The 23,751-nt window shown below is 34.2% G+C and overlaps 1 protein-coding gene across 3 annotated transcripts; it reads left to right on the forward strand.

Moving 5' to 3' along the window:
• The first annotated feature begins 1,011 nt into the window (after positions 1 to 1,011).
• On the forward strand, positions 1,012 to 21,937 carry LOC6555836 (eukaryotic translation initiation factor 4 gamma 1). Of its 3 annotated transcripts, XM_015153198.2 has the most exons (17): positions 1,012 to 1,265; positions 1,718 to 1,769; positions 1,832 to 2,035; positions 4,346 to 5,110; positions 5,919 to 6,566; positions 6,680 to 6,860; positions 6,942 to 7,053; positions 7,567 to 7,622; positions 12,062 to 14,364; positions 14,672 to 14,909; positions 14,965 to 15,119; positions 18,526 to 18,994; positions 19,201 to 19,424; positions 20,950 to 21,096; positions 21,156 to 21,378; positions 21,498 to 21,599; positions 21,660 to 21,937. In XM_015153198.2, the coding sequence occupies exons 3-17, from the start codon at positions 1,958 to 1,960 to the stop codon at positions 21,719 to 21,721; spliced, it is 5,763 nt and encodes a 1,920-aa protein (XP_015008684.1). In that variant the 5' UTR covers positions 1,012 to 1,265; positions 1,718 to 1,769; positions 1,832 to 1,957; the 3' UTR covers positions 21,722 to 21,937. The 3 variants fall into 3 exon arrangements, with proteins under 3 accessions (XP_015008684.1, XP_001982702.2, XP_026839258.1); XM_001982666.3 differs by lacking the exon at positions 4,346 to 5,110 and having other exon boundaries at positions 1,062 to 1,265; XM_026983457.1 differs by lacking the exons at positions 1,012 to 1,265; positions 4,346 to 5,110 and adding an exon at positions 1,289 to 1,514 and having other exon boundaries at positions 21,660 to 21,925.
• Positions 21,938 to 23,751: the final 1,814 nt, after the last annotated feature.

Genomic DNA, 23,751 nt, shown 5'->3' on the forward strand with positions numbered 1-23,751 from the left:
AATTGTTTTTTTTCTATATAGGCGATAAACTGATTTAAACTGTAAAAAATGAAATAATTATATTAAATCTAAATGCAGAAAGGCTGAAACAAATAATTCGTTGTGCATTTTTAAAATTGATATCCCTTCCAATTAATGTTTAAAGAATAAACAATAACACTAGGTGTGGTAGCCACTTCTGCGTTTCTCCGTTTTCATAGATATCGATATATTCTCGCATAAGTATATTTCTATGCTTAATTTAAGACTAATGTCATGGTCCGATGTATTGCTATGGACTTCAGATAACCATGGGGAGAGCAAGCATTTATTAGCGTTAAAGCATATGATAATAGTCTTATTCATTTTTGAGTCTGGTCGAGTCGTGAAAAATTCCGAGGATAAATTCTAACCTTTTGCTCTTGCCATTTTGACTAAAACCATTGCACCAAATTTGATAGAGGATATCGTCGAATTCAGATATTGTATTACTTATGCTTACTATGCACCTATGCACAGTTCAAACATTTTCATTTTATATGACAAATTATATATTAGCAATAAAAAAAAGTATAATAAGTGATTGCTAAAACAAACACAATTAAAAATGCTTGCATTTTAAATAAATTGCCCCGTAAATACATTTTTAACCAATTTTTTTCATCTTCTTATGTATTATGTGTGTGTGACACGGTCTGATGTGGGCAATAATTGACTATTATTAATTTTACTAACAAGTCATCCGTTATATAAACAAGGTAAATCTTTTGTTTTAAAGTGGTTCACAATTAATATTTTATGATATACGGATGTATATATTCAAATGACAAATGGCTTATATTTAAGAATACATTTTTAGTAAGGCAAACCGCAATAGAATAACAAAATACAAAAATTGTAATTTCAAGTATTTTCTTTAAAAAAAATATATATATAATCAGTCTTGAAATATGTGAAATATGTTTCAACAAAAATTATTCTTATATATGTTTAAGCGTTTGAGACTGTTACTTAACTATCGTTGAACAAAATGTTCAGTCATCTGTATTACTTGTGAGTGTGATATCGATGTTTCGAATAATAAATGCAACTCTGTTCCTATGAACAGAACACATTGCATGTGGAAATTGTTAAAAAATAGTTTTTGAATGTAAAGATATAGCTGGAATTACGGCTTGATTAATTAAAATAAATACATTTTCTAAATACACTTAAAGTGGAATTCATAACATTTGTATTTTTTGTACATAATCACATCGGATAGGCACATACACACATTTGCTCAGGTAAATTGATGGGTAACAATGGGCAACAAATATTACATGATACTTTGCAAGCTGACTTCGCAGAGTTCAGGGCAGAAAGATTTTAACACTAACACTTTAAAAAGTGTCTCATCTTTTTAAAAATGATGCAAACCTTGAAATTCGTTGCACGTTTTCACCATATGCACCTTTGTGATAAACGATTAAACGTCCAAAGTCACAACGTCAACGTCGGCAAATAAGTAAGGCTACCAGGATGGACTGATAAAAGTAAATGGAAATTGTTTCTGGGCTTCAGCTCTAGACTTTTTAAATCGAAATAAGTGTACATAATATTTTTATGACATTAATTTCGGTTGAAAACTTAATATTTAAAACTTTTTAATACTTACTTAATATAATACTTTCAAGTTACATCGATATGAGTGTTCTTTCTAGACATTAAAGACATTTAATGATTTTATTCGTGTCAGCTCTTTTAATTTCAGAGACGTTTCTGAAAGTTATACACCAATATATTTCCAGGTAAAATATTTTATGCATACCTGAAATAACGTTTCATTAATTTCAATTAATATTAATTAAAGAATCAAATGGTTGAGTGACGTCTTATTTTAGTGGGTCTAAAATCGCCCCAGAAATCGTCTATGCAACGGCTAAGCTAACCGTTTGGCGATTTCCTACATAACTAACTCTAGGAATAGACATACGTAATGCAACAAGCTATACCAACTTTATCAACACAATCAGATATAGATAAAGTCATGCAGCCCCATTCAGCACAAAATATGGTAAGTCGATATGACAATAACATCTTCAAAATTATGAACATACATATGTATATCCATTTTCACATTATTTGCTATTAAGTATAAATTTCATTGTATTCGTTTTAAATTATTTGGCTGTTTTTCCTCAAATAGTGTTTGAAAAGAGCTCAAATATTTATTTTTATAAGGTTGCCGACTCTTGTCTATGTGAAACAAATGTATTAACATGGTATCACACTTCTCGTACAGTAAAGCGAAATAAAAAAAATTAAAATTTATGGAGTATTTGTGTGTATTTTCCGTACAATTATTAAAATTAAAGTTCGTGTAGATTGTTATCCTGGCACGCACCATCGTGCGTGACAATTTTACGATATTGTCTGTTCATTACCATTTATATCCATTATATATTTGAATATATATATATATATATATCCATATATATTTATATCCATTTGATTTCAAAAAAGATACATTCAGAAAAAATTAGCGGAAAAGTGCGAAAATAACATTTCCAAATGGAATTTGTTGATGCCGATGAAGCAAATTACTTTGAATTACGACGAAACCTCAATAACTGAATGCAAAAAAATATCTGTCGCCAGTAGGCCGTTTGGATTGAAATTTTCGTTGTAGTCTTTTGACCATAGTTATAATTTTATAAAACAGGCCAAGCGAAAAACTGTTGTTTTGCGACCCCGAAAGTTAAACGACTTCAGCGACGAATACAGCTGAATACAGCTCTTTGTAGAAAATTTTAAATTAGGAAATTATAGTCAAAATTAGATTTTGTTTTGTATGTTTTGCGACATAGTTTTTGTAGCACTTTAGATTACCAAACTTTTGGAATACAACACATATCAGTTAAAACTTGCTCTTCGTAGTTATTTTCAATCATAAATGTACTATTTTGTTGTACATACAGGTAAAGCATAGTAGCATTTGAACCAAAATGTTAGAAATGAGTCAGCAAAGCTTAATCCAAATTTGAATTTAATTTAAAATTCTAATTTTTATTTAATTTATTTTTATTTATTTTTTATTTAAATTTAGTCATACCATATTATAAAATCTTTTAGTATTGTTATACTTTATTATTAAAAAAGACATTCCCAAAAATAGTCAATACATGTTATAATTTATTTTTTATTGATATTGTTAGTTTGATAAAAATTGGGGTTTGTATACAAGCTTCTTTATTTAATTATAGAAATATATAGTACATATGTGTGCAATTAAGAGAATAGTCTTCACACAGTTTATTGAAGTTGGCTTACTTAATTAAGTAAAAGTAATAAAAGCAATCTCTAACTTGATTGTTCACTTAACTTCGTGTTAACGTCTTCTGGGCATGGTATGAGGTAACTTATTTTAATACAACAAATCTCATTCTAAAATATTTCGACATCAAACAAAATCACATTTCAAGCCAGGTTCCAAAAACCTTGAATTTCCAAACATATTTTATAAATTTCACAACGTTTTTGTGGGTGCAAGAAAACATTAATTAAATTTTATAATGCTGAAACATGTACCTGTTTGTTGGTGAATGGCAGAATAACTCAACAACGTTTTAATTATCTAAAAGCTAAACTCAAAGGCGGCCTCTTATCCAAACACGTAAATGTTTTAAACAATTAAAAGTGGAAAAGGTTTACAGAATTAAAGGCTCCTAATTTTGATGTTTCAGGGAGAAACTGTTTCATTGCAGTGCTGGCTTTTTATTCGCTGTTTGTGTATTTTTTGAATCGCAAATTGGTCTCTTCAATTTCTAATGTGGGTCAAAACAACGGCCGACTTGTAAACACGACGGTGTCGGCTTTGAAACAGTCTGAAAAGTATTAAAAGCTTAAAGCAAAGAAATTATAGTATTATTAGTTTTAATCATATAGTGTTCTTATTTGATACACACCAGTTTAAATATATAATTACTACAAGGGATAGCTTCCTTCCTTGTTTATTATTAAATTCATCTTGTAATCTATCATTTGAACTGTTAAACAGCTCGATTTTATAAACATTTTGCTTTACGGGATTTAAAAAAACCTGAGGGAATTGCAAAACATATGCACAAAATTGAAGATTGAAAAGTGTATAAAAAACCAAATTGCATAGTGCAGAAGTGTAATACTACGTAAAATTCAGGTTTTTGATTTTTCAATTTCATATTGTTTTAAAAAGGGTTTGTTTAGTTTTTTAAATAAATTTCATTGAAGTCGATAAGTCGACTAATAGTTTTTTTTTTACTCTTCGGCTGAATTTTATGTTTAAATTCATTGTTAATTAAATTTTACAGTCCGAAAATATTCCCACTCTTGTGATCTGTTGTAGATTTTGCCAGCCAATAAAAAGACCAAAAAGTATGATCAACAGGTGCCAACTTCAAAGCCACAATCTCTTCAGCAGGCTCTTCACCAGCAGCATAGCCTTCCCACTGCACAGCCTCAGTTTCAGATAAATAAGGCATACAATGTGGTCTCTATTCTTAAATCATCAGCGCAGAACGCTCAGCAGTCCCCACACTTGACGAATCAGCAGCATCCACCAATCCATCACCTTCAGCAAACACAGCAGCATCAACAAAGCTATGCAAACGTTGTAAATAGAAACTTATCTGCGTCTGAACCAGTTAGAGCCCAGTCATCGGTTATATGTAACGGTTCAAGCATATTGACATTAAATGGTAGTCAACTGAATTCGGGTGATTTGAATTCGACTGCCATTTATAACATATCCAGTTACCGAAAATTAAGTGGAAATCTAGATGGAAACGTTTGCTTTCTAAATATACCGGACATTACAAAAAATGGCAACATCGGTGGGACAACAGTAGTATCAAATAAGGCCATCGCCGGAGTCGGAAATGAAAAAAGTTCTTGTTCTGGAGTCAGTATTAACAACCAAATAGTATTGCCTAATGCGCACATAGGAACTTCTATGGGAATAGCTCTTGGAACGACAACAACAGGCACAAGCTACATGCGCGACAAAAATATCGTTGGCCTTAGCGTCAATTGTGTTAATACTAGTAAAAAGTATAATTTTAATAACAGTAGTTTGGTATCAAATAATAGTTTCCAGGCATCTACAATAGAGGTAAACATTCTAAAATTCTGTGACTTTAGGAAGAGGTGCACTCTAATGTTTAACTTCATTTGACCTCTTTTTTTTTAATAATTAGTTTTTAAATACATAAAAGTCCCTTTATTTATTAATTTGCAATACTATTTTTGGATTAGAGCCCAATTCCTAGCGAGAAAATGTATACATTTATCTCAGAACTACAGTGCCCAATATGTAAAAAAAAGAAAAAAACGCTATAGTCAAGTTCCTCGACCCGTTATTCAGCTATAAGTGCGAAAAAAAATGGTCTACAAATTTCATCGGCGTGTCGATACGAATTCGCAAGAAAAAATTTTGAAGTACAAATGATTTTAACATTTTGGAAGATTGTGGGCATTCTTTTGGGGCTTTTAGTCGTTAGTGGCAATAAATATTTTTGGCATACTGATATAAATTGACAATTCGGGCGTGATAGTTTTGGTCGGATTGTGCGCGTAGCAATCTTCTGATCATAACTGCTTGCGTGCTTTTATATTTTCCGAGAGCGCGGCGTTCATAAGAACGGACAGACGTATATGGCTAGTGAGTCGTATTAAGAATATATATATTTTATAGGGTCTGAAACGCTGCCTTCTACCTGCTACATACTTTTCAACGAATCTAGTGTAGCCTTTTACTCTTCGAATATATATTTGATATATACTGTAATTATTAAAGTTATTGGAAAACAAATGATCAGTGCTCCATTTATTTTCGTTTTTTAATTTTGCAGTATCTTTATAAAACAGACTTTCACTCCATTCTTTTACTGATTTTTATATTTCTTCTCGAATACTTGCAGTATGTTTCAACGGGAAACAACAATGGGAATACCCGATCTAATCCACAAAGTGGCGGAATATTTCGAGGACCACCATCCACGCCGAATGCCCCAAGAGGTGCTAGTGGCGGAGCAACACGCCATGTCCACGTACAACCCATGTACTCACAACCGCTTCACCAGAACATGGTGCTACAACAATACACACAATATAACCCGCGACAACAAACATTTCCAGCTTCTCATTTGCAATATGCACCCGCCCCCATGCCGTACTACCAGTACCAATACGTCCCGACTCTTCAACAACAACCGCCCCATACTCGTAGTGCTGTAACGGTGAATACGAACGTCAATGTGGGAAACAATTTGCAGCCAGTGCAGTCTGGACCTAATGGACCTCTGCCTGGTCCGGGGGCTACTTCGTCGCAACTTCAATTGCTCACAAGCACAGTGCAGCCAGGAGCAAGCACTGTAATGGGCGTTGGCGGTCCTGGTAGTACAATGGGACAAGTGGGTGTGCCCCCGATGGTTGGAGTTGGTGTAATGCCATCAAGTGTGCAACCGCAGTCTGTGCAGGTGCAGCCTCCAGGCCGGCGCCGGCATCAGCATCGTTTGCAGATAATCGATCCGACGACTAAAAAAAATATATTAGACGATTTTGACAAGGCAAGTAATATATGTATTTTATATTTCAAGTCACTTAAAATTATTTGTATTATTAATAAATTTACTTTATATTTCAAGTCATTTAAAATTATTTGTATTTTTTTTTTTTTAAGACAAAATCAAACACAGACAATGACTTTTCCGATCAGGTAATCTCCACAAACACACCAGCAACTGCCCATTCAGAAGGTCAAATACGTATTTCACAGCCAGATAGTTTTGGTATAAATAATTTGGTCAGTTCATCATCACAAGGATCAGAATCAAGGACAAACGCGTCCTATAGCCCCATTGGTAGGTAGTTTGGGAGATGCTTGAAGTTTACCTCACATTTTACAACATGCCGAAATGTAATAATTATTTAATATTTTCCAGAATCAACACCAATAAGTCGAACAGATGTTGGGCAAACTCCAATAGTATCCGCGATGTCTGATGCACCTTCAGTTGAAATATTACCAACGCCCCAAAGAGGGAGAAGCAAAAAGTAAGAAACTCATTGTTTAGGAGCGGATTCTTCCAAATCGTAGAATTTATTCAAAGAAATGATCGGCCATTTCTTAATAATGAGCTTAGAAACACAGGTTAAATTTGTTTTATTATTTTACGTTTCGTTTAAAATGTTACGTAGAGTGACAGTCTTTCAGATGCCTTCAAATTGAATATGTTGTGGGTTGTTTCCGTCCTTTCCGTTTGCTTTTCCGGATAAACGTCGATATTTTGGGAACTATAGAGATTAAGCCTACAGAGTCTAGTGACGCTAAATGTGGAAATTTTATTTTGGTCACATTATCATCTACGACCAAAATTGTTAAAAGCGGGGTACTAGAAACCTTCCCAGAAGTTAATTTAAAGTTCTTTAAACGAGTCCTTTGGCTGAATTTTAGTATTCAATTTCGGCTTGCTGTTGCACATACTTTTCTGCTTCCAAAATATGAGATCCGGGTTCTTTTGTTGTATTGTTAAATAATGTTGTTCAATATTGTTCTAATTTTTTTAGAATTCCCATAGTGCCTCCTAAAAATGTATCTGAGCCCATAGATGCTCCTATCACTGGTAAGTTGTAATAAACGATTTTACGTAGTTCGTAGTTTTAAACAAATAAAGGAGTATTTCTTAAGTTAATGTTCCTAGTCTTTGTCCGTTATATATAAATTATAATATAAAATTATTCTATTTATGAGTGACTAATGTAAAGTACATAGTGAAGTTTTTTTTTTTTTTTTCAAAGAAAGGTCTAAATAAAAGCTATAACGCAGAGTAAGAAGAAATCAACTTTTAAAACTGTGTAAATATTAAATGTCTAGGGATGTAGAATGTTAAGTGACTATACTTATCCGGAGTTTTGAGTTTATTTCACGAGTTTATTTTAACGCTTGAAATAGTAGGGGCTATTTTTTGTTTTATAAACAATGAAAAATAATTATAAATTTGTTCTCATTCTTCATAATAAATTATAATAGATTACGTTCGGTTGCGGCGTTTCTTTTTTTTTTTTTGTTTTCACTTTCGGCGCCAGCTTCTTGTGCTTCCTACAACAGCTAGAATCTTTCTTACAGAAATTGGCATATACTGGCGTTTTATTAATCGATAAAATGTAACGTAAAATACGTGGAAGGCGAAAAATGAAATAGTTTTCAAGAGTATTTGGGGTAATACCCAATTATAGGGATACTGCATTTAATAACTTCGAAGATTTATACGATAATACAACTAGATGAAAATATAAAATATTTGCTAAATACTGTCTAAATAAACTTGATAATTAAGTGTTATAAGGTCGTTTACTTAGGTATTCCAGAAACAACATTGTATATTTTTATAGCCGTTATAATAGATTCGTTGTAAAGTATGAAACACGTATATGAAACCGTTGATCAGGATCAACAGCCGAGTCGACAAGCAGCTCAAAGCTGTCACGCCCACACTTAAATAATTTTACAATTTTTTTTCCCAAATTTTTATTGAGGTGCTAGAGTTTTGGAATTTCTTGTTCTTGTTCTACTAGCTGAGTAGAGGGGATCCCGACTATGTCGTTGTTTTTTTTATTTATTTTTTTTGCGGATGTGTGCAAAATTTTATTACGAACACACAGTACTCAACTTGAGTGTATGTCAACACAAAAAAAGTAGTTTGACTTTTTCTTTATTCGGTTCCAGTTTACTCACAAAAAAAACAGCTTTTGTAAACGGTTCGGTTCGTTTACTAAAACATCTGAGCTGATTTTTTGAAGGGGAAAGGAAATTGTATAAAATGTTGTATACAATGTTAAATTGTATAAAATTGAGGGAAAATGTTGCAACCCAGCAAATGTTGCACCAAAGGAGAATCCGAGAAATTCATGGACTAAGGGGATATTCGCACCATTTAATTCGAACAGCTTGCTTTTTGCAGTGCGCAAAGTTCAGCACACGATATTTTCAATACTATTAAACATTACGCATACGCATTACGCATACAATTGTCTGCAAAAAAGCTTTTGTTGTATTTCTGACAACAAACAGATTGGAAAAATATAATATAAAATACTAATAAATAAAACTCTGCTTAAGTTTACCTTTATTTCAAAAGAAGAACAACTGGCACGTGGTAAGCATATTTGCAACAAAATCAGATAATTGTTTAGATATTATTAAAAATCTGGGAGGACAATTACGGAGATAAGCAAGCAATTACATTTTTTTAAGTCGCCATTGCAAGGGGTGATACAAATTTTCGAGAAAACATGAAACACTGAAAATAATGTTGCAAATAGAGGCCCTACATTACCAATAACACCCCGCGACAAAAGGGAACTGGACAAAATTGTTAGGCCAATCTTTTAAATTTTTGGCTTCTGAGTTGTCACAAAAAATTGGTAAAAACAGTCAAGCGAGAAAGACGCGACAGCAGTTAAAAACAAGATAGCTAATGGAAGTGCAAACGAGAAATTTCAAAATTTTCTGGAATATCGGTAGAAATTTGGGAAAAAGTAATAAATTTGGGCGTGGCAAAAAGTTGTTTTGCAAAAGTGAAAAAATATAAAAAATTGTGAGCGTGACCTTTTGGGCGTGGCAACATCTGCAAATAAACTTTCGCTGCGTCTATGTCTCTGGAAGTGAATGCTTAATCTCAACATTCTAGCTTTTGTAGTTCCTGAGATCAAAGCTTTCATACGGACAGACGGACATGGCCAGATCGACTCGGCTACTGATCCTGATCAAGAATATATATACTTTATATGGAAACGTTTCGTTCTGCCTGTTACATACTTTTCCACGAATCTAGTATACCCTTTTACTCCTCGAGTAACTGGTATAAATATTGTATAGTATTGTAGAGAAATACGCGACGGCAGTCGAAAAATATTGTATAGCACTGCAAGCGTTTATAATGGGCTCGGAAAATGATATTTTGGCCTAAAAGGCAGTAGGACAGCGATGACGCTAAATTTGATGTTAGTGTCACCGGTATGAGAAACCGCTTCATCCGAACAAAGGCAGAAACATACCAGGAAGACTGCCTTAAAAGTTCAGTAAACGTTCTTGCAAGCACTTTGGTGTGAAGATGAGTGTCTGCCAAAAGATTAGAAAAACTGCATTTCATTGAAAAGACTGATAGTGCTGAGAAATTAATAAATGATTATTTTAAAAGAATACCAAAACTGGCAGATTGTGGTGAAGTGCTTAATACAGGTCAGAAAACTGTTTTTTAAAGAAACTAATATATTTATACTACATATTATTTATTAGAATGTAACAAAGACTTCAATTCTTAATGTGTAATGTGGGGTTTGCTGTGTAATCTTATACAAATTAAGGTAATTTCACATTATAAAATCCATTTAGTCAATTTAATTTGATTGTATAACCGGTATATATATTTTTTTAAGGGCACATAAGTGATTTTGCCGAGTATTGGCATTGTTACTAGGTAATTGTATTTACTGACTTCTAGTGTGTCGTCATCCAATACGGACCATTGTTTCTGTAGTTCGTAGCAAATGGATTGTCACCTTGGTATTAGTGTTAGTGAGATACAAAATCATCTGTGTCTATCTATAGCGACTGGGCAATAAAGCGACAGTTGGTCACTAAGACATCGTGCGCTTATGTGAAAGAAGTACAAACACTTGTATGAAGGCATACGTCAGAAATATATAATAGGAAAAACGTGAATACATTTTTTTAAATGTTGGTTTATGAATGTAATAAAGTGAATTGCCTATTCAATGTTAAAAGTGGGTTCTTTTTCGAGTATATAATTTTATAAGTATACCTTATGAACATAACTAGTTCCTTTTATTTAATAGTGTGCCTAAAACACAATAATAAATACTACTACTAAAAATACTACTATTACGAATAATAGATTGCTAGACTTTTTTTATGAGCGTTAAATCGGTATGACCGGTCAGCGGTATGAACGTCCCATTTAGTCTGGCTCTAATATCTATTTTAAAATGGATAAATGAAGGATATATTGGTAAAAATTATTAGGTATCAAAAGCATTACTTTTGTTACATTCTGACATTTTTGTTCACATATATATTTATAAGGTGACATTCTAAAATTGAAACTATAAAAATAATTTTGGAATTATATAAAATAATTTCATGATAATGATAAAAACAAATACAAGAATTTCTACAGACTTTGTAGCAACGCAGTTTACTTTACTTTTTTTTTTTAATTGACTTAGTATATACCTTATATGCACAATAATAGCAAAAAAGCATTTAAATAAATTATTTCTGTTTGCATAACTACATTTTTATATTAGATCTTCCAAATCCTTGGAAATTATTTTTCCAAGTGGGTTTTATACTTTTATGTTTTCCTCACGTAAAGGCCATTTTGCGATTACATTAATTATTAGCAGCAGATTTATATATTTTATAAAAATAATTTACCCGTGACCAGTTGGTTCAAAGTTTTTTGTTGGATTGCCTTTTAATTAAAACTGGATGCCAAAACGCGACTTTTTTAATGTTCTGAATTAAAATGTATTAAAATATTTCGATTTTCTCTAGCTGCTCTTAGGCCGGGACTATAATAGGAATAAAACTAGAGGTTTCTTTTTTTATCGTAGTTTTGTATAATATGGTGTACATTATTCGTTGAATAGCATCTATTTTTTTATATATTAAATTTAATATAAAAGGCACAATGTCATATCAACAGAAATCCATATAAATTAGAACAAAATCCAAAAAAAAAGGGTTGATATTATTTAAAATTGAAATTGGCCATGTGTATGTATGTATATATAAACTATATATTATTTAGTCAATGATAACGTGGGAGCTAAAATTTTATCGATGAACCATTTTTTTAGGTTTAAAAAGATAATATTCCGAGGGTACAAACTTGAATTCCTCTGATTTTATAAAATATGGAAAATCGTTCTTATACCCGTTTCTAGCATGTATAGCGTATAGCATGTAACGTATATTGAAATACATACAAATCGCTCCAGTTCAAAATTAAATGTAAATACAATTATACAACTTCAGATGAAACTGATGATGCAGGAGCAATACCGATATCCGGCGCCACAAAAGAACCTGTGCAACCGAATCTTCCCCATCAAAATTTACACATATCTGAGTCACCGAAACAGAATCAAACGGTATCAAATACTGAGATTACAACGGAAGTGCCAACTGTTTTAAAGGAAACAAATATTGCTGAGCTGAAGTCCAGTGTATCCTCTGAAAATGTTGCTGTCAATGTCAATAAGAGTCCGCAACCATCGGATTTTTCTGCCGATCCTGAAATTGCTAGTATTGACAAATCATCACCTACGAATTTTGCCGCAGATTCTCCTATTATGCAATCAGTTTTAGAATCTACTGAGTCGACTGAAGAATTAGAGAATTCTACTACAGAAAGACTCAAAGATAGCCAAAGCGTAGAGCAACCAACTCATCAAGAACTAAGTTTAGGAAATGTCCCAGATGAGACTGATATATCCTCTATGGCATCCTCTATTCAGGAAGTGAATAGTTTGGATAATCGCCAAACTGAAACAACATACCCTATAAAGTCGAAACAAAATGTCGATGTTTTAAAAGACATCTCCTCAAAAGAGTCAGCAATAAAGTCAATTTCAACGAATAATACAGGAGTAGATGTAGATCTCCAGTCAGACTCTAATCCAGATCCTAAGCCAGAGACTACCCTTGACGATAAACCGGACTCTGATGATCCAAAAGTGAAAGGGTCAGCAAAAACTTCATATATCATAAACTATAATGAGGGTCAATGGTCACCGAGCAATCCAAGCGGAAAAAAACAATACGACCGAGAACAGTTATTGCAGTTACGCGAGGTAAAGGCCTCACGTATACAGCCAGAGGTGAAAAATGTGTCTATTCTTCCTCAACCAAACTTAATGCCATCGTTTATTCGAAATAACAATAATAATAAGCGCGTTCAATCGATGGTTGGTATCATTGGCAATCGTAGCAATGAATCGGCAGGAAATTATATTGGTAAACAAATGTCGATGTCAGGCGTGCAAAGTGGTGGCGGTAGAAGCAGTATGAAAGGCATGATACACGTAAATTTATCATTAAATCAAGATGTAAAGTTAAGTGAAAATGAAAATGCATGGCGCCCTCGAGTCTTAAATAAATCTGATGGTGATAGCGACGCTAAATCAGCGCACGAAAAAAATGAATTAGTACGTCGCGTTCGGGGTATTTTAAATAAGCTTACCCCTGAAAGGTTTGACACACTTGTTGAGGAGATTATAAAATTGAAAATTGATACACCCGACAAAGTGGACGAAGTAATTGTGTTGGTATTTGAAAAGGCCATTGATGAGCCAAACTTTTCTGTGTCTTATGCCAGACTATGTCAACGACTCGCTGTGGAAGTAAAGGTAATAGAAGAGCGCATGGAAAGCGAAGCCAAATCTAATTTGGCACACTTTCGAAATGCATTGTTAGATAAAACTGAACAGGAATTCACCCAAAATGTTTCACAAAGCACCGCAAAGGAAAAAAAATTACAGCCAATTGTGGATAAAATAAAAAAATGTACCGATACCAATGAAAAAGCGGAACTTGAGGCAATTTTGGAAGAAGAAGAACGAAAAATAAGAAGACGATCTGGAGGGACAGTACGATTTATTGGCGAACTGTTTAAGATATCTATGTTGACTGGCAAAATAATATATTCTTGCATTGATACACTTCTTAACCCTCATTCTGAAGACATGCTAGAGTGTTTATGCAAGCTGCTCACAACTGTGGGTGCTAAATTTGAAAAAACACCAGTAAATTCCAAAGACCCAAGTCGGTGTTATTCATTGGAAAAATCGATCACCAGAATGCAGGCCATCGCTTCAAAAACTGACAAAGATGGAGGCAAAGTTAGCTCCCGAGTACGCTTTATGCTTCAAGACGTTATTGATTTGCGTAAGAATAAATGGCAAACATCGAGGAATGAGGCACCCAAAACTATGGGACAAATTGAAAAAGAGGCAAAGAATGAGCAGCTATCTGCACAATATTTTGGTACACTTTCCAGTACTACACCCGGAGGATCGCAGGGCGGCTCTAGCAAACGAGATGACCGTGGCAGCTCTCGATACGGTGAATCTCGTTCAGGTAGCGCGTATGGTGGCAGTCACAGTCAACGCGGTGATAATGGGAATCTTCGACACCAGCAACAAAACAATAGTGTCGGGGGTAACGTCTCTGGAGGTGCTGGACACTCCAATGGAAACAATGATGACAATACTTGGCATGTGCAAACCAGCAAAGGTAGCCGCTCTCTAGCGGTTGACAGCAATAAACTGGAAGGTCTGGTAAGAACTACTTATGGTATATACTATACATATATAGTTTAGTATAAGCACAAAAAATTATTAATTCAATAAATACATCTAGACATATTAAAAATAGGTCGCGAAAACTGTTGTTTGTATAGAGTATAAACACCATATTACTTGATCTTGTATTAAAAAAAAAACACAAAATATTCACAAATTCAGTATTATTTTTGTATCTTTAAAGGGAACTACTTCGATCCATATATTTTTAGTTGGCATCCACTTACAGCACCTTTTCAGTGTATATTTAGGATTAAAAAAAATGTTTTTTTAAATATTTCAGTCTAAACTTTCTGACCAAAACCTAGAAACAAAGAAGATGGGTGGATTGACGCAATTCATTTGGAAGAGCGACGCGACAAGTCAATCGTCGGCACCGACACCAACCCCATCCAATCCTTTCGCTGTGCTCTCATCCCTAATCGATAAAAATAGTAGTGATAGGGATCGCGAACGCAGTGGACCAAGAAACAAGGGGTCATATAACAAAGGTTCTATGGAGCGGGATCGCTATGATAGAGGTAATATTAATAATATTAATAATTGCTTAAAATAATAATATGGCACTATAAAAAGGTCTGCATTCGAGAACTGGATCATCTCAGGGATCACGGGAAAACTCATCCTCCCGCGGTGGCCAGCAGGGACGAACTTTATTGAGTTCAGTTCAAAAATCTGCTAGTCATTCAAAATACACCCAACAGGCACCACCTACACGGCATACTGTAAAAGTAAGTAATAGTTCATGTATATATACATCCATACATAAACCATGTTGATCTAATGCTATTGCACTCTATGTAGAGATTCTTTTCTTGAATTTTAATTGCACTTATTTTATCACCCCTGTTGATGCATTACCTGTAAATTTCTCGTTTAATATGCAGCTTAGATTCTACATAAATAATAATTCACAAGATATTTTCTGATCTCGTATTTATCAGCTACCTAGATAAAGCTAAAGCTTGCAGGAAGACAGTTTTAAAACGTACGGCTCTTAATTCGTTCCGCGCATTTGATCCTGAAAATATATGACTATCTTCAAAGCTCTCTATATAGTATATGGGAGCTCATTGATTTTCCAACACAAAATATAAAACCTTTAAAGTTTAAACTGTTCCAAACGGTTTAGTATTGCATTAAAAACCTACTGTCCGAAACTATTTATGCAAAAAAAGTCAAATTCCGTAGTGTAACATTTTTAATAAGTATTTGGTTATCAAATTTAATTACATTAAATAACCCGTGGGCTCTTTAATAACTCAATCTCTTAAGAATTGTGTAATTTGTTTTCTAAATCCATAACTTTCAAACTTTTAACATACATTTTTTAACATTACATCATAACCCAATAAAATTGAATTTTTACTAAGAACAAGTGGATTAACTTCCTTTTAGCCATGCGTTTTTAGCAATCAAAAAAGCCCCTAGTTTGTATGCCTAGCTATGGAACTATACAAAGATTGAAAAACGTATTTTGACAGCACTTAATATAAAATAATAAAAATTATTAAATGAAAATTTCGAGTGAAACAAAACTCTACCAATATGTAACTTAACATTACATTATTCAAGAGGCAACGATGTTGTCGAGTTCCTCGTCTATACTTGTCACCAGTTACTTGTCCAAATGGAGTAATGGATTGAATTGTCAAATATTCAGTTTTTCGCTAGATGTTGACTGATTTTATTCTTTTGTTTTTATTTTAGTTTATCAGAAACGACTTTTATAATAAATTACACGTTTGAATGTTATATTTTTACTCGGAAAAAATAGGGATGTGCTGAGTTGTTGAATCATAAGACGTTTTGTATCATACGAAAAGATTTAAAATATATATTTAATAATAATATAATATATTTAATAATATATAATATATTTAATATATATAAATATATATAAATAAATAATAATAATAAATAAATAAAATAATAATAAAATATATATATATAAATATAATAAAATAATATTAGTTTGGCAAATATCTCGCCTTTTTGTCTGTTGAATTTCGCGGCTATGTACAAAGCGCTACAGAGCTCGTATCTGACAATACTATACATCATTTGAAAGGTCTTGACATAACCTACAAAACGAGGCTATGCATGATTAGGATATTGCGTTCAACAGTTATAGACGTGTAAACATGGAGTTCACTAACGCCGAAATTCGCGCTATTTTAAAGTTTTCCTTCGTTAAAGGCAAATCCGCTAGAGAAACGTTCTGTGAGATTAATGGTGTTTTGGGGGATGGTACTCTATCACTTCGAACCGCGGAGGAATGGTTTCGACGATTCAGAGCCGGTGAAAACGACACCATGGATAAGCCAGCCGGCGGAAGACCTGTGACGACAAATACCGATCAAATCATGGAATACATCGAGTTAGACCGGCATGTGGCATCTCGTGACATCGCCCAGGAGATGGGAGTTAGTCACCAAACCATTTTAAACCATCTGCAGAAGGCGGGATACAAAAAAAAGCTTGATGTTTGGGTGCCGCATGATTTGACGCAAAACAACCTTCTGGACCGAATCAACGCCTGCGATATGCTGCTGAAACGGAACGAACTCGACCCATTCTTGAAGCGGATGGTGACTGGCGACGAAAAATGGATCACATACGACAATATCAAGCGAAAACGGTCGTGGTCGAAGGCCGGTGAATCGTCCCAAACAGTGGCCAAGCCGGGATTGACGGCCAGGAAGGTTTTGCTGTGTGTTTGGTGGGACTGGAAGGGAATCATCCACTATGAGCTGCTCCCATATGGCCAGACGCTTAATTCTACCATCTACTGCGAACAACTGGACCGCTTGAAGCAGGCGATCGACCAGAAACGTCCAGAATTGGCCAACAGGAAGGGTGTAGTGTTCCACCAGGACAACGTCAGACCACACACTTCGTTGTTGACTCGTCAGAAGCTACGGGAGCTCGGATGGCAGGTTTTATCGCATCCACTATATAACCCGGACATAGCGCCAAGTGATTACCACCTGTTACTGTCCATGGCGAATGCCCTTGGTGGTGTAAAGTTGAACTCAAAAGAGGCTTGTGAAAAGTGGCTGTCCGAGTTCTTCGCAAATAAGGAGGGGGGCTTTTACGAGGGAGGTATTATGAAGTTGCCGTCTAGATGGAAACAGATTATCGAACAAAACGGCGCATATTTGAACTAAATCCGATCACTGTAACACTTTTTATAAAGCATTGAATAAAGAGCAAAAAAGCGGAAGGGAGGTATTTGCCAACCTATTATATTGCAACGGTAATAGTTATACCCGTTACTAATACAGTAAAAGGGTATACTATATTCGTTGAAAAATATGTAACAGCTACAAGAAATCGTTTCCGACCATATAAAGTATATATATATTCTTGATCAGGATCAATAGCCGAGTCGATCTGGCCATGTTCGTCCGTATGAACGTCGAGATCTCAGGGACTATACAAGCTAGAAAGCTGAGATTTGGCATGCAGATTCCAAAGACATAGACGCTGCGCAAGTTTGCCAAATGATGGTGCCACGTTAACGCTCACAAACCGACCAAAACGGCCACGCTCACACATTAGTAAATTTCTCCCACAAACCGCCCAATACTGCCACGCCCAATGTTTGAAAAATTATCTGATATTTTTCCATTGTTTTATTAGTCTAGTAAATTTCTATAAATTTGCCTAAAAATCTTTTGCCGCCCCCACTCTAACGCGTAAAAACCACATAAAACTGTCACTCCCACACTTTTCAAAAAATTTTAAAATTTGTTTTCAATATCTTTTTTCCTAATTCCTACCGATATTCCCAAAAATGTTGAAATTTCTCGTTTGCACTTCCATTAGCTGAGTAACGGGTATCTAATAGTAAGGTAACTCGACTATAGCGTTCTCTCTTGCTTTTATTTATTAACTTTACGTTTACTTTATATGGCTTTGGTTATAGGCGTGGTTGTTTGGCATTTGTTAGAACCTGCTGTACATAACTTATCTTTTTAAGCCCCCTCGTCGCTAAGGCTCGAGGCTAAGGCGTTAACAGTAATATTCACATCTGAATAGTTTGTTATAATAAATAAAATACCGCATGCCAAGAAAATGTTCTTTGATGTACTATGATACAATCTCAAACAATAATTAAACCTTTTTTTCTAGTCGCAGTCATCATTGGGCAGCTCTAACGTTAACACAGGACCACTGTACCGTGGCAGTGATCAGCAATCATCAGCAACCTTCTCGCAGACCACCCGTTCTGTTGCTCCTGTGGCAGTGTTCAATGAAGCTAGCGAAACAGATTTAAAACTTATCAAGTCTGTTGTCTCAGAAATAATAGAGCTGTCAGACGCCTCTAAAGTAGTCACGCCCGGTGTAGTTTCGTGCATAAAACGAGTACCAGAGAAACTACGCTGCAGTTTCATTTATTATATATTGACAGATTATTTGCATTTAGCAAATGTAGGCAAACAGTACAGGCGGTATTTATCTATTGCCGTGTCCCAACTAATTCAGCAGAATTACATCTCTGCCGATCACTTGAGACTGGCGTACAACGAATTTACCGTGTATGCAAACGATTTGATTGTTGATATTCCAGAACTTTGGCTATATATTCTTCAATTTGCCGGTAATGTTGTATTTTATCACGCTTACCTGCATTGTGTATTAGTTTCCATGTATTAGTTTCTCCTGTAGACATGATAACCTACATTATAGGATACAGGCATTCGTTTATTTACAATCGATGGACACTAATACACTTTTGCTGGCAACGGACCTATAACATCTTATTTTATTTGTTCCATAATAAAAATATTGTCCTTTCTTCAACAGGGCCACTAATTGTAAAAAAAATATTGACTATATCAGATGTATGGAACAACAATTTAAAAGAAAATAGCCCTTCAAACGTCTCTAAAAAGTTCCTTAAAACATACTTAATGTATTGTACACAAGAAGTTGGACCAAATTTTGCTCGGAGTATGTGGATCAAGTTTAATCTAAAATGGTCAGATTTTATGCCTGAAAGTGAAGTTGCCGACTTTATTAAATTCAACGTGAGTTACTTTTTTACATACTAATATAATACAATTAATACTAATACATACTAATATTTTATTTTAAGCAAAAAATAATTAAAAAATAATAATATAAGTTAAAAATCAACAATTCATGTCTGTCCTAAAATGAACCCAATTTAATACCTTTATTCTTAGACTTTATTCTCTTATTTTGTTTATGTGCCTTGTTTTTATACCCTTGCAAACTGAATGTTGATATCAGTCAAATTTGGAACGCACTATATAAAGTATTTATCTAGCCGAAGCGATATTGGCATGTTCGTCTGTTCCTACGGAACCTAGTCTCAGTTTAAAAGCTTTAAGAAACCTTTATAAAACTTTTCTTTCTATTGAAGGTAGAGTATAGGTCGGAACGGGCCGGCTTGGACTATTTTATCATATAGCTAACATATAAATATTGGAAAAAATTTACATTCATTGCTCTTGATCATAGTGGGTTATATTTAGGTATACACAAGTTTTTTTACAATATTCAATTATACCCGTTACTCATAGAGTATATCTTGATCATGGCCAATAGCCGAGTCGAACTGGCCTTGTCCGTCTGTCTGGCTGTCTGTCCGTCCATATGAACGTCGAGATTAGGCATTTAGATTCTAGAGACATAGACGAAGTACAAGTTTGTTAAATTATGCTGCCACGCCCACTCTAACGCCTACAAACTGCAAAAAACTGCCACGCTCACACTTAAAAATTGTTTTGATATTTTTAAATTTTTTTTATTAGTCTTTCAAATTTTTATTGAATTGTCATAAAAATCGCCAAGAACTGCCGCGCCCACACCTTTGAAAAATGTACTGAAATTTTTCTTTTTTTGTTAGTTTTGTATATATTTATCGATTGGCCAAAAAACTTGTTGCCACGGCCCACAAACCGTCCAAACCTGTCACGACCACACTTAAACAAATTTTTAAGTTTTTTTTCAATTTCTTCTGATAATCCAGATAATGTTGAAATTTTTCGTTCGCACTTCCACTAGCTGAGTAACGGGTATCTGATAGTCGGGAAATTCGACTATAGCATTCTCTTGTTTTGGTTGCAATTTGAAACAATATCATATGATCGAAATAAATGTTTAAAAATATTTGAGAAGAAATTATAGTCTCGTTCTTTTTAATTATAAAGAATTCGAATTCGATATACATCTGTAGCTTTTAAATATATATTTTTTTCTAAAGAGTATATAAGGATTTGCATGCCGAAGCTAACTTGATTATTTGTGTTATCCTTATATTATTATAAGGTACCAGCACAAATTTATGTCCTGTTTTAGGAATTATAAATAATGCAGATTAAAAAAAAGGCCATATGCGACAAAAATATGCTAAATTGGCATCTGCGCTAATTTCAACAGTTTATTTTCTAATTATAGCAAAAAAATTGTTAGTTAAAAAAGATTAAAGTGTTTCAATTAAATTTATAGACGAAACACGTTGTATTATTTTTATACCTTATTCACCCCTTTTTTTACATTGTAAATTAACTGACGGATTATTAACAGAGACTGGAGTATGTGGAGAACGAATCAAAATCGCCAGTGATTGATCACAGAGAGACTCCAGAAAGACACGTTAAAAATGTGATAGACCATATTGAGCACCTACTGAAGGAAGGAACGACGGCGGATTGCATTATTGATTACAGTAACGTAAGGAATTGAATTCAAATATACTTGTGTCTTTTTTAAAGCTACTTAAATTTCTGTAGGGAAATATAATGGTGGTTGATAAGTTGTTTATCAGAGGATTGACGGAAACATTGAGTAATTTCTCGATACACTACAAAGATAACAGTTACAAGCTTGAGTCCGAAACCTTCCAAAAGTTTTGCATACCTGTTCTACAGAGATACATTGATTCTAACGAAGACCACCAACTTGAATGTTTATATACTATGCAGCTTTTAGTTCACGGCTTGGAACATCCAAGAGGTAAGGACTTCAAACTCTACAATGTGGTTACAGTTTCATATATACTGTCTAACATAACGCAATGTTAATTTCTAACTGCAAGGCCATTGTTCTCATAAAATTGTAATGATTAATTTTAGGATTGCTAAGTGAACTAATTGGCGAGCTATATGATGCCTTTGTAATACAGAAGGAATCGCTCTGTAAGTGGCGCGATTCAAAGGATCAGTCTGCTGGCAAGGGTAATTTTCGTGAACCACTTTTTTCGTACCTACATAATGCCCATTTTTTCTATATTTTAGGAGTTGCTGTAAAAAGTCTTAATCCTTTCTTTAACTCGTTATTGAACGATGAAGCTAACTAAAACCGCAAAGTTTCTGACCTAGACAGATTAACTTTTAAAATTTGTAAAAAAAAAATAATTAATTACAGAGTTGGAGGGTGAAGAAAGTCCATTAGCAGTATATACAATTTTTATATGGACTTATTCAAAGGCGATTCTGGGTCATGCATTAAAAGTATATGCAACAATATAAAAGTGTATAACATATGTAAAATAAAGCGAACCTAAAAAAATAGAGTCTTAACACGTTACTTCTCATGTTATTGAGAGTTTTCTCAAGAAGGTTAAAAAGGGTAATCTTTCAGACAAGATAAGTAATTTAGTGTCAAAAATAAATCAAACCATAAAAAATTAAAAAAAAAAAACTGCGCCAAATTTCCACGCCCGCACGGTTGAAAAATGTTTTGATAGTTTTTCATTTTTTATTAGTCTTGTAAATTTCTATCGACTGGCCAAAAATCGTTTTGCCACGCCCACTCTACAGTCCAAAAACCGCCCAAAACTCTTCCACACTTTTAATAAAAATCACACTTTCTCCCGATATTTCAGAAAACAAAGACATTTCTCGTTTGCACTTTCACTAGCTGAGTAACGGGTGCAATAATACTGCAATGCGCAATTTTAATGGAAATGTGTGAGATATTATGTTAAATATTTCCCCAAGTATTAAACGATCACCACAGTTTTGTATACTACAAAGGAATTCAGCCTTAATTCAGTCTTAATTGAAACATATCTATCAGTAGAGTGGAAGTTGAGTTGAGTGGGATGGATTAAAGTTGAAATTCTGGCGGGAATACGAAATGCCAAATTCACTTAAATAAGGCGCAGCAACATAGAACACAAGTACGGCTCATACGAATGGGAAGAGAGAAGCGCGAAAAAGCTGCAGAAGCAGATAGTAATTGTTTCTATGGCGACTATAACGACTACTGATGCAAATGTGCAACCTGAAACCATCCTAACTACATCTGGAGTTCATGCATCAGAACGACGGACTGAAGTCGACACGGACAGTGGTGTGTCGTTAGTAAGAACGGCAGCGGCGGTTGAATATCCAGAGTATTAGGACGACGATGCTTTACAGCTGAATCCTACGCCTGGACACCGCCGAATGTTAACTATGTTAATAAACCAGTACTCCCGATACTTGCTAAGTAACGCGTACTTTTTTTTAATGACGTATTTACAAATTTTTATTTAAGATAAAATAAGTTTTAATACAAGATTTTGTTTATTCAAAGCAATAATTTTCTAAATGAGTAGTTTAGCATAGTATTAAAGATATAATATATAAAAAAACATTTGGTGATTGGGAGTCTTCAAAGTTTCTGTCGTCGAAAATTTTTGGTGATTTTCTAGTTCAATGCTTACAAGTTGACGAACATCGGGTTGCCTCCAGTTATAGGAAGTTGAGAGAAAGTTGCCGTTAGATGTTAGAGCGGCCGAGTAACCTTTTCCTTTTCTCTCCACAAGTTAAATATATTTTTTTATGTGTTTATATTTAATATTAACTGTGTTAACGGAACCGGGACACCCACCTAAGGGGACCGAAAATAAAAATGGTCGCAAACGGCTGTCTTGCTGGGCTTTGAATTAAATAAAAATTATAAATAATTTAGTCTTATTTCGCGTTGTTGATACATATAAATCTGTAATGTAGTGCCGTTAATATAAAGTCCACCAATTGCGGAGCAAGTTTTTCGAGGTGCTTGCATCTTTTTTAGACCATCTACATATTCAGCCAGGGTATAAATTATCACTATGTGGGAAGATCGAGTTGATGTTGTCGGCGGAAGCGACTCTGGCTTATTCAAAAGGAAACATCACGTTCTAAGGAATCTTGCGAGCATCATAGGCTGGATTGGTGCGCAGTCTACATCTTTATTTATCTTTATTTCATTTAAATTATGTTTACCTTATCGATGTTAGAGATCGTAGTTGCTTCAGTGTTGTGAGGCGTCCGTATCTAGACATTTTTAGTTAAGAGCTTTACAATCGAAAACAAATTCCCTACTCTAAATGATTTTCGATGTCTATGGGAGTCTTGT

The sequence above is a fragment of the Drosophila erecta genome, unplaced genomic scaffold (assembly GCF_003286155.1).
Source record: "Drosophila erecta strain 14021-0224.00,06,07 unplaced genomic scaffold, DereRS2 tig00000294-arrow-arrow-pilon, whole genome shotgun sequence".
NCBI classification, from domain to species: domain Eukaryota; kingdom Metazoa; phylum Arthropoda; class Insecta; order Diptera; family Drosophilidae; genus Drosophila; species Drosophila erecta.